Raw genomic sequence first — 11,873 nt, forward strand, 5'->3', positions numbered from 1 at the left:
CTCTGCCTCTGCCTCTGCCTCTGCCTCTGCCTCTGCCTCTGCCTCTGCCTCTGCCTCTGCCTCTGCCTCTGCCTCTGCCTCTGCCTCTGCCTCATTAAAGGTGTGAACCACTGCCGGGCGATGGTGGCACGCACGCCTTTGATCCCAGCACTTGGGAGGCAGAGGCAGGTGGATTTCTGAGTTGAGTTCCAGGACAGCCAGGGCTATACAGAGAAACCCTGTCTCTCAAAAACAACAACAACAAAAAGGTGTGCACCACCACTGTCCAGCCTGGAGACTGTCTTAAAACACAAAAGGAAAGGTGGCTGGCCAACATCAACTCTTTTGGGACATGTTCGCCTTGTATTATAACGAACCAAGCTTAAGCTGAGGTGCCTAAAAGAATAAATCAGAAAGCTCAATGAGGTTCTCCAGAGTTTTAGTTGAAACAAAAGAAAGGACAACTTTGAGGGTGTGTTACGTGGGTGGCACCCCCCCTCTAACCCCTTAGTGTAGACCTTAGCTTCTAAAGGTACCTGCCTCACTTAGGGAAAGCAGCTCTTCATAGGGTTATGAGTACGTCATTGTTGGCTGTTTTCAAAGCCACCTGCCTATTGTCAAGGCGTTTAATGCTCAGGGTTCTGTCTTCCCTGCTCAAGAAGTGCTTGAATGAGTTCCTGGGCAAAGGTCATCTATGCAGCCAGTACTGAGCCTGATGCCAAGGTAGGACAAGATCTGCGTTTATTAGAATACCAGGTTCTGTGGGTCAGGACCAAGGGTGAACTTCGTTCAATATAACAGGTATTCACTGAATGTCCCTGCTGTGCTGAGTCCTGCTTTTGGGTGCTACTCATGTGACTGTGGACCAAGCATAGTGTCCCCCTTTCAAACCTCACAGTCCAACAGAGGATGAACCAATGGGAGTCCAGGGGAGCAGTCACTGTCACAGTAGAGCTACATATCACTCTGGGATCCCAAGACACCCTTTTGGAGGGGGCCCTGGGGAGCTACCTTGAAAGACTGTAGACTTGCCAGGTGTGGTGACACACACCCTTAATACTAGCAAGTGGGAGGCAGAGGCAGGTGGATCTCTGTGTGTAAGGCTAGACTGGTTTACAGAGCAAGATCCAGGGCAGCCAGGACTACACAGAAACCATGTCTCAAAAAACCAAAAGGAGAAAAAAAGAGAAAGGAAGGAAGGAAGAAAGAAAGAAAGAAAGAAAGAAAGAAAGAAAGAAAGAAAGAAAGAGGAAGGAAGGAAGGAAGGAAGGAAGGAAGGAAGGAAGGAAGGAAAGAAGAAAGAAAAATGGGCATATTCAGTAATGGGAAGTTGAGGCCTGAGGCCTGAGGCCCCAGCCTACCCTGGACAGAGGGAGGGTACAGTAGGCGATTTTGTTCTTTGCCACGCAGCAAGCCTTGGAGACCTCAAGAAATGGTGAAGAGTCATTCAAGAATAGAGAGCAGGAAACGAGAGTCGGGTTTGCCTCAGAGAAAAAGAACTCGGGTTTCAGTGTGCAGAATGGATTCAGAGGCAGACCCCAGCAAGGGGGAAGCAACCACGGAACTTACCAGACAGACCGCACTGCCAGGACTTGGTGGGGAGGAAGTGTGTGAAGAGGCTGAGAGGAAGAAACCACATTATCCTGGGCTTCTGCCTCAGCTAAAATGGAAGCCATGGGAGAGGTCTGTGTTGGGCTAAGACAACATCTGAATGGGATGTCACTCATTCCTTCAGCTGAGGGTATCTAAGGAAACAAATGAGTGCTGGGTGGAACAGGGTGGATGTGTAGGGATCCTTCTGACTGAACTGGGTGAGAGATGAGTCAGGTCCATCCCTGTATCTTCAGAGCCATCATGGACTTAACACCCAGCCGGTCCCCACAAGAGGCAAAATTTCCTCCAGGCACTCACCACAGGCTTTCCCACTGCCCCTCTCGCCCCCCTGAATGTGTCGGGAGAGACACTGGTAGAAAAGGTGAAGAGGGGCCACAAGGAACAGCTAGCCCCTTCTTCTGAGACTGCAAAAGAAGTTCATCTTGCTAGAAATATCCTGGGCAGTGTTTATGGATGAGATAGGAGAGCCAAGATTTGCAGAGAGGCTGGGAACTTTGGGGAGAAAGAAATAAAAACAGAACAGAACTAAGAAGCTTATGAACAGGGCTGAGGTCTTATTTGGTAAATGAATGGGGCACAGGGCGTTAGAGGAGGGGACTATTGGCTTTGCTTTGTTTGAAATGTGGTCTTATGTATAGTCCAGGCTGGTGTTTAGCTCATGATCTCCTGAGTGTTGAATTATGTTCATGACACCACAGTTAGCTCGGAGACTGGTTTCGGTAATTAGCCTTAGAAAGGGCTTTTGAAGTGGCCCGGCCAATTAGACTTCGAAGGGCGGGAAGGATTTAAGAGTTCCCTATATCCATTTCCCTTCCCCTTTTCACAGATGCTGCCTAAGCTTAAGGTAGAGAAAGAAAGTGAGCTTCCTCGGGCACAGAGCTGGTTGTGGCTGTGGTGAGGCCGGGGTTAGGGTGGGCTGGAAAGCCAGCCCTAGATGTGAGTTAGACTGACAGATGATATTTGATCCTAGTTGCTTCCCAGCTCTCTCAGGCTCTCCTCGTGGTTTCCTTCATCTGTCACATGAGGATGCTGAGAGGACTTAGGAGCTGAGTTTCAGAGGAATACAAATGCCATCATATTGATTTATTTAGTAGTCTGCAGTTCCTTGATTAATTGCTTCAAAGAAGTGACCCCTTAACCAAACAGCCTTGTCAAGGGGCCTTGATGTTTAGGGGAGGCAGAAAGACATAGGTTTTACTCAGCTGTCTAGTCTGGTTCCTTCTCCGCTGCCTTTTCCCCTCTAGATAGCTGAAATGGCCCCGTAGGACTGTTGCCATGGCTACCCTGCTTTCCTGAGCAACTTAGTTGCCTTTGGCTCTCTTAATTCCAGTACTATACTTATGCCTTAAGAGGCAGTGCCCAGACAGGTTGAGAGATGAGGTCAGGCCCACGTCAAACTGAAGGACTGGCCCCATCACGGGCTCCACACAGCTCGAAACTTCGGGTAGGAAATCCGGACTTAACCTTTATCACTGTACAGGGTTCTTGTGGGTGGTGTTGTTTTGTTGCAGCAGACAGCACATCCTCTGCTAAGTTGTAACTATGTCTCTGCTATTTGTGTCTGCAGGTTGTGGAGCTGAATGTAGGGGGGCAGTTCTACACCACCACCATGGGCACCCTGATGAAGCATCCAGGCTCAAAGTTTTCAGAGATACTGTCCAGGTCAGCTAGACACTACAAGGATGCGCAGGGTCGCTTCTTCATCGATCGGCCCGGCACCTACTTTGGACTTCTCTTGGATTACCTACGCACTGGGCAGGTACCCACAGAGTACGTTCCTGAGGTCTACCAAGAAGCTAAGTTCTACCAAATCCACCTTTTGGTCAAGATTTTGGAAGATATGCCACAGATCTTCGGTGAGCAAGTGGCTCGAAAGCAGTTCCTGATGGGGGTGCCAAACTACAGAGAAAACCTGGAGGTCCTGTTGCACCTGGCTCGGGCAGAGGCCGTGGCGATGCGCTCGTCAAAGGTGGTGGTGTGTGTGGTGCGCACGGAGGAGGATGATGCGAAGTGTATGGAGCCGCTGCACATCTTGGAGGCCAAAAAGACACCGGTTGTCAAATTCGGGCCCTGGAAGGCAGGCCCCGTGACTGAGGACTTTGTATGCTGCCTGGAGAAGGACATCAGAGCCAAGGGGTACAAGGTGGCCTCTCAGAGGTACCACCTCAGCAGGGATCCCTACACTTGCTTCTGGATCTTCGGCTTCACTTGGTGGTGAGCTCCAGGAGTGGGGAGTGTTTGTTAGAGCCTGTGGTGGGACTTGTGAAATCAGTTGCCATCAAAATCCATGTTCTAAAGCTGAGCCTGTAGTCCCAGAACTTGGAAGGCCGAGGAGACAAGAAGACTGCCCTGAGCTAGCTGGAGGCCAGTCTCCTTTATAGACTGAAACCCTATTGAAATGGCCCAGGAGAAGTCAGGCTGCCCTGTTCCATGCCTTCTTCCCTCTGGAACCACATCCTACTTGACAAAGTAGGGTTTCTCCCATCTTCTAAGAAATATAAAGCTTGTAAAATGCTTAACAGGTCAAGGGGTTCTTCCTTCCTTGCTGGGAGATAAACCTGATGTAAAACCTCTTCTAGCCTGGACCTAGTGTCATGGTTTCTGTCTTTATAAAATCTGTAGCGCTTAACTTAGGACCAAGAGTTCTTTGTGGCAGGAGTCTGACATCAGTCATCAGATTAAATAAAGAACTCTTAACTGGTCTTGTGTTCGTGGTGGTCTGTAACTTTCTCCAGGGGACTGTCACAGTATCTTTAAAACAGCGGGCCTTGCGGGGAGGTGCTGGCACACGTCTTTAATCTCAGCACTTAGGAGATAGAAGCAGGCAGACCTCTGAGCTCAAGGCTAACCTGGTCTTCAGAGAGAGTTCCAGGACACCCGGGGCAACACAGAAAAACCCTGTCTCAAAAAACAAACACAAACAGGCAACAAAAAAGCCAGTGGGTGAACTCACCTGCTATGCAAACCCAATGGCTTAAGATGGATCTCCGGAGTCGAAAGTGAAAGGACAGAACCAACCTTTAAGAGTTATCTTTACACTATGGCTTCCATCCATGTGGCTCTCTCTCTCTCTCTCTCTCTCTCTCTCTCTCTCTCTCTCTCTCTCTCTTAAAAGAAATGAGGGACTGAGAAGATGGCTCAGCAGGTAAGAGCTTTTGCAGAAGACACAAGTTGGTTCCCAGCCTCTTGGTGCTGTGGTTTACAACTTAACTGCTTATAACGTTAACTCCAGGGGATCTAACGCTCTCTTCTGGCCTCCATGGACATCTACATCCTCAGGTCGTAGGCTTTCCATTGCTGCCCTGAAACACCGTCACCAAAGAGCAAGCTGGGGGAGGAAGGTTTATTCAGTTTACACTTCTAGGTCATAGTCTTCCGTAAGGCAGTCAGGACAGGAACTCAGGACAGGAACCTGAAGGCAGAACCTGATGCAGAGGCCATGGGGAGTGCTGGTTATTGGTTTGCTTTACATAGTTTGCACAGCCTGCTTTCTTAAAGAACCAGGGCCAGCAGTCCAGGGACAGCACCATTCAAAATGGGCTGGGCCCTCTCCCATCAATACGTAATTAAGAAAATGTCCTACAGCTGGATCTCATGGAGGCATTTTCTCAATTAATGTTCCCTCCTTTTAGTTAACTAGTTGGTGTGTCAAGTTGATATAAGACCAGCCCGCACACTCTCACACAGTTGTACACAGAGAGATACACATGACTGTTAAAAAGTTAAAACAATAACAGAAGCTATCTTCTAGGGTGGCAAGGTGGCTCAGCAGGAAAAGGTACTTGCTGCCAAGCATTTAAACCTGAGCTTTATCCCTGTGACCCACATAGGAGGAAAGAGAGCTGTCACCTATGAGTTGTCCTTTGGTCTACATAAACACACACACACACACACACACACACACGCACACGCACACGCACACGCACACACACAAATAAATAAATAAATAAATAAATAAATAAAAATATTAAGCCATTTTCTAACCAACCATGATGGCATATGCTTGTAATACCAGAACTTGTTAGGAGGATCACATGGTTTGGGCTACAAATGAGACTCTCTATCAAAATCAGAAATCAGAAACAACATAGTTGCCCAAGCAACTGGTGGGCAGGTCTGAACCTGGAGCTGCTAAAGGGCTGGGCTGGATCACTTCAGAGGTTACAAGCATTTGAGAGAGTTGTCAGCCGTTTGAAGGAACTGCAAGATACATAAAAACTTAAGTCCAGAGAAGTCTGGTTCCCGAACGTTCAGATTACAACCATGTAAAGCTCACTTTACATAAACACACACACACACACACACAGAGGAATAAATGTTTCTGGCATATTAGTTTCTTTCCTGTTGCTATGCTAAAAGTGTAATGACCAATGGAACTTATAGAGGAGGTTTTCGGCTTATGGCTCTGGAGGGATAAAAGTTCATCAGAAGAGGCAGGTGGATTTTTGAATTCAAGGCCAACCTGGTCTCCACAGTTACACAAAGAGAAACCTTGAAAAACTAAAACCAAAAAAAAAAAAAAAAAAAGAAAGAAAGAAAGAAAGAAAGAAAGAAAGAAAGAAAGAAAGAAAAGAAGAGAAAGAAAGTACCATTTATGCTGGACATACTTGGGAGCTTGGGAGGCAGAGTTCGAGGAGGCCAACCTGGTCTATAGAGCGAGTTCAAGGACAGCCAGGGCTTCACAGAAAAACCTTGTCTCGGGAAAAAAAACAAAAAACAAAAAAGGAAGAACCAAAAAACAACTCCCCCCCAAAAAACAAACAAACAAACAAAAACAGAACAAAAGAGTTGCTCCGGGCAGGGTCTGTGGTAGAAGGAGGAGGTGGCTGTAGGAATGCTGGTAGGAACAGCTGAGGGCTCACATCTGGAACTGCAGGTGAACTGTGAACACCTGTGGACCAGGTGTTCCAACAGCTGAGCACATGGGGACCCTCTCACTCCAACCACCACAGCTGGAGGCAAAGCTCAGGGCTGGAGCACTGGCCCAATATGCACTTGGGAGTAATCTCCAGTATTAAAAAGTCTAAAATAGTAAATCTAATATAGAGTCTAGTTTGACTATCATCACATAGATGTGTTTTATGAACTAATTTTTAAAATGCTTTTGAAATCTCACTGAAGTTTCACATACCAGTCTTAGTTATTAGGAAACTTAATTCAGTGGTTCTCGAATGGCGTTGGGATTAATCAAGCAGCTTTAAGAAGTATGCCTGGGCCCCATCCCTAGAGATTCTATTTTAATTGTTGTGGCATGTGGTCTGAATAGTGGGTTTAAAAAAGAATCTCCTCTAGACAATTTTTAAAAATATTTTATTAGATTTATCTATTTTATGTGTATAAGTATTTTGCCTGTATATGTATAATATGTACATCATGTATGTGCCTGGTGCCTGTGGAGGTCAGAAAAGGACATAGGATTCCCTGGGACTGGGATTACAAATGGTTTGAGCCACCATGTGGGTGCTGGGAACCAAACCCAGGTCCTCTCAAAAGAACAGTTAGAACTTTTAACCACTGAGCTTGCTCTGTGGTCCTTCCCCTAGATGTTTCTAAAATGCATTAACATGACAGTGACAGAAGAACAGACTTTTAGACCACTTCTTCTTAATTAAAACAGTGTTTCTTTATCCACGGCTGGGATTGCACCAGACTTGCAAACAAAGCTGAGTGCGTCACCCCGAGCTCCACCTCAGTCAGGGGGTTCCGAGGTCAGGTATTGGAGGCTTGTTCTGTAATGGGATTAGGGCTGTGTACTTCTGTTTTGTTTCTTGTTTGTTTGTTTGTTTGTTTGTTTTTGAGACAGGGTCTTGTATTGCTCTAGCTGGCCTAGAGCTTGCTATGTATACCAGGTTTGCTGAAAATTTGTGGTCCTCCCATTTCTGCTTCCTGAGAACAATGTACATGCCACTATGTCCAGCCTTAAAAAGCAGTTGTTTTTTTTTTTTATTTTAATTTGCCTCACGCACGAAAGCCAATAAGGACGTCCTTTCCTCCATCGATGTTCTTTCCAGTTGCTTCTAGAAGTCCTGGAGATTGGTGGCATCACCTTCTCATTTTTACATCCTTACTGTGTTCCAGGCTAATTCGTACTACTCGTTCAGTGTGTTGCATTTCCTGAGCTGTGGTGTCCCTAGGTGAAGCTACAGTGAATAGACTTTTCTGATGGAGCTTGTATTATGATACCAGATGTAATATTCGTCAATGCCTGGCCATTACACGAGGTTTCCAGGTAGCTCCTAAATGTGATTGTTCTCTGAGCACAAGAACTAAGGGAGTTTTGTGTGAAACAAGTAGTGTCTAACTCCTTCCTGGCTTACTGAAGAGTTACCTCTTTGACAAGTAACAGGGCTGCCCTTATGCCTGGTGACCACCATATTCCTGATCTGACTATACGCCTTTTTCCCTCTGCTCCATGTTAGTACTTCATGGTTGTCCCTTAAACCGATCTTGAGCTCGACAGTGTGAAGTCACTAATGGAACATCAGTAAGTGTGAGATAAAGACCTGACAGTCGCTTGTACAACCGTGAGCTTGCTGCTTTCTTGGAACACTGCATCTGCTCTAAAGAAAAAAGCAAGGCTGGCAGGCTGTTGTGTAGCTCCAACTATTTGGGATGCTGAAGCTGGGCTGGAGCCCAGGCGTTCCTGGTAAACCTAGGCAGCCTAGGGACACTCATCCCCAAAGAGAGCAGGGACAGGCAGGTAGAGGGAGGAGGGGGGGTAACAGTGCTCATGAGCACCAGGCTGTGCCACTGAGGAGATGATGGGGAGCAGACCTGAGGAGGACACCTACAGCCAAAGTATTAAAGATGAATAAGTAACACCAGGACTGTTCATCTGAGACCAGCTCATACTGCAGATTCTTAATAAATAACATTTTATACCTCTGTCTTGAGGGTGGTTTCTTTCTTTTAGCTTCATTTATTTTATGTGTATGAGTGTTTTGCCTGTGTGTATGTATATGAACCACATGTATGTCTGGTACTAGAGGGCAGAAGAGGGTGTCAGGTTCTCTGTAACTAGAGTTACAGATGACCTGTGAGCCATCATGCGGGTGCTGGGTACTAAACTCGGGTCCTCTGAAAGAGTTGCAGTGTTCGTCACTACAGCCATCTCTCTAGCCACCAGAGTGCTTTCTTATTAAATATAGATAATTAATATACCTTTAAAAGGATTTTTTTTCTCCAGAAGCTCCGTCCAATAATGTTTAAAATTTTGTTCTCTAGAATGCCAACATACTGCCATACACACAGAGTATGCAAGACAGAATTTAAAATAATCTCCTATGTATACACAATGCCATCTTCAACACAACTCCATTTTTTTGTTTGGTTTTTGGTTTGGTTTGTTGTTGATGGTGGTGGCGGTTGTTTGAGTGGTTGTTTGTTTGTTTGGTTGGTTGGTTTTGAGACAGAGTCCCATTCTGTAGCCCAAACTGGTCTGGAACTCATTAACCCAGGGTAGCTTCAAATTCATGGTAATCTTCCTGCCTTCAAGTGCTGGAATTACAGATTTCAACCACCATGTCTGGCTTTACAATTGTACTCTTTAAAAGAAAAAAAAAATGACTAAGGTTATGCAATCTGCAATCTCTGCCATATTTATTCAAAAGTTCTAAGCAGCTGTTTTTACTAATTTCACATTTGCATGCTACAGTGTATATGTGAAGGTCAGAGGACGAGTTGCAGGACTCTGGTCTCTCCTCTTACCATGTGGGTCCCAGGAATCAAACTCAGGTCATGAGGCATGGCTGGAAACCCAGTTTTCTAGTTGAGCGATTTCTTTAGGCTTCAACCAGCTGTCTTAGTACCTTACCTTTAAGAAAATACTCTTATTTTCAGGCATACATCATATGCCTGTTATTCCAGCACCGAAGAAGCATCCAGGCAGAAGAATGGTGAATTTGAGACCTAGTGCTCTTTCTCAATGAGTTCTAAACCATACATTTTTGTTTGTTTTTCGAGACAGGGTTTCTCTGTGTAGCCCTGGCTGTCCTGGAACTCACTCTGTAGACCAGGCTGGCCTGGAACTAAGAAATCCACCTGCCTCTGCCTCCCGAGTGCTGGGATTAAAGCGTGCACCACCACGCCCTGCTTAAACCATACATTTTGATCTTTAAAAAACAATAACAACAACAACATGAAGAAAACTTATGAAGATCAGAAACCAAGAGTAACAAAATAGAGGAACTTGGAAGGAACAGTTCAAGGAGCAGAATGTCAAAGTAACTATAGTAAATATTTCCAGGCACTGTGTGTGTGTGTGTGTGTGTGTGTGTGTGTGTGATGCTGCAGGTGGGATGTATGCCTGTGCGTGCTCGTATGGAGTCCAGAGGAAGATGTCCTGTGGTTTCCTGTATTTGCTGCTTTTCCCTTGCTCTGATAAAACATCACGACAAAGGAACTTCTAAAAGAGTTTAGTTTGCCTTTGGTTCCAGAAGTGTGGAGTCTACAACGGCAAGGACAGAACGGCAGCAGGCAGCGGGCAGTGGGCAGGGGGCAGCGGGCAGGGGGCAGTGGGCAGTGGGCAGCGGGCAGGGGACAGCGGGCAGGGGGCAGCGGGCAGCGGGCAGTGGGCAGGGTGCAGCGGGCAGGGGGCAGCAGGCATGGGGTAGCGGGCAGGGGGCAGGGGGCAGCGGGCAGCAGCAGGCATGAGAGCTCACATCTTGAACCATAAGCACAAAGCTAAGAGAGTGAACTGGAAATGGCAGAGGACTTTAACTGTCAGCTCCTCTCCCCAGTGATGCACTTCCTTCATCAAAGCTGCTCCACCTAGACTTCCCCACCAGCACTGCCAAAGGAGATCAAGTGTTCAAGTTTCTCATCCAAACCACCATACTCAACCTCTGCTTTACTGTCTTGAGACAGGGTCTCTCATTGAACTGGAAACTTCCTGTTTGAGCTAGACTGGAACTTGAGTGAGCTCCCAAGGATCTCTGGCCCCCAGGGCTGGGGTTACAGGTACACATAGCCATATCCAGCTTTTTTTTTTTTTTTTTGGTGCTGGGACTTGAACTTGGTTCCTCATTTGTGCATAGCATGTGCTTTCAGCCACTTAACTATCTCCAGCCTCTGACTTCCCTGTTTCACTGAGATGTCAAGGGCCGGATCTATTGCTCTATTTGAAAAAATGAAGAGATTGGACAGAATATATGAAACAGTGTACAGAAGTACAGGCAGAACAGAGAAAGATAGCAAAAATCTGTCCTTGAATTACACAGCTATCTAAAATAATTACTGAGCTGGTTGTTCTCTTCTCTCTCTCTCTCTCTCTCTCTCTCTCTCTCTCTCTCTCTCTCTCTCTCTCTCTCAGAAAAAGGCAGGAGGATTTTTCACAGGAAACATTATAGGACCTCACAAAAAGTAAGTAAGAGACACTTTAAAAACACACTAAGGGCTGGTGAGATGGCTCAGCAGGTAAGAGCACCCGACTGCTCTTCTGAAGGTCCGGAGTTCAAATCCCAGCAACCACATGGTGGCTCATAACCATCCATAACAAGATCTGACGCCCTCTTCTGGAGTGTCTGAAGACAACTACAGTGTACTTACATATAATAAATAAATAAATCTTAAAAAAAAAAACACACTAAATAGGATTAACAGCAGATGAGACTCTAATACCTTTCTCCCAAAACAGTGGATTTGAAGTCATAGCAAGAGAAGATATCCAAAATGAAGCCCAGGTAGGAAAAACTGAAACCTAAAATCCAGGCCCAGAGGGATGGCTCAGCAGTTAGGAGCACTTTCTGTTCTTCCAGAGGACCCAGGTTCAATTCCCAGCACCCACACTGGGTAGCTCAATACTGTCTGTAACTTCAGCTCCAGGGAACCTGACACCCTCTTCTGGTTTCCATGGGCTTTGAATGCGTGTGGTGCACACGCACACAAAATAAAATATTAAAAAGCAAGCAAACAAACAAATCATCATTGAGGTGTGGAAGAAACTCAAATAGCAAATATTCCTGTTTGGAGTTTGTGTTGAAGTGAGGTGCTACTGACACAGTGGTCGGCTAAACTGTAAGTGACTCCCAAGAGTCACAGTCAGAATGGACATTGGGGTTAAAACAGCAAGGGCAGAATCCCTGAGAACAGTTGGCCGTGTGATAGCTAATCGGACCGTGTAAGAGACAGATGTGAAGGCTCCGAGAGGCAAAGCCGGTGCTGGTGGGAAGGCTGGTCACGAGACACTCCCATATCCTCAAATCCTGGAAAGCACACTAGGCACTGACACTCTTTTACAGAGTTTTGCTTCTACTGCAGCTAATTCTAATAGGTCCTTTCTA

General features: G+C 46.2%; 1 protein-coding gene across 1 annotated transcript in view; it reads left to right on the forward strand.

Moving 5' to 3' along the window:
- The window catches only part of Kctd14 (potassium channel tetramerization domain containing 14), a 5,489-nt gene extending 1,376 nt beyond the window's left edge, over positions 1-4,113 (forward strand). Inside the window, exon 2 of the mRNA XM_021221974.2 lies at positions 3,161-4,113. Coding sequence (XP_021077633.1) covers positions 3,161-3,811 — 651 coding nt within the window. The 3' untranslated portion in view covers positions 3,812-4,113. The remainder of the gene's footprint in view (positions 1-3,160) is intronic.
- The last annotated feature ends 7,760 nt before the right edge of the window (positions 4,114-11,873 follow it).

This window comes from Mus pahari, chromosome 1, assembly GCF_900095145.1.
Source record: "Mus pahari chromosome 1, PAHARI_EIJ_v1.1, whole genome shotgun sequence".
In the NCBI taxonomy this organism is placed as follows: domain Eukaryota; kingdom Metazoa; phylum Chordata; class Mammalia; order Rodentia; family Muridae; genus Mus; species Mus pahari.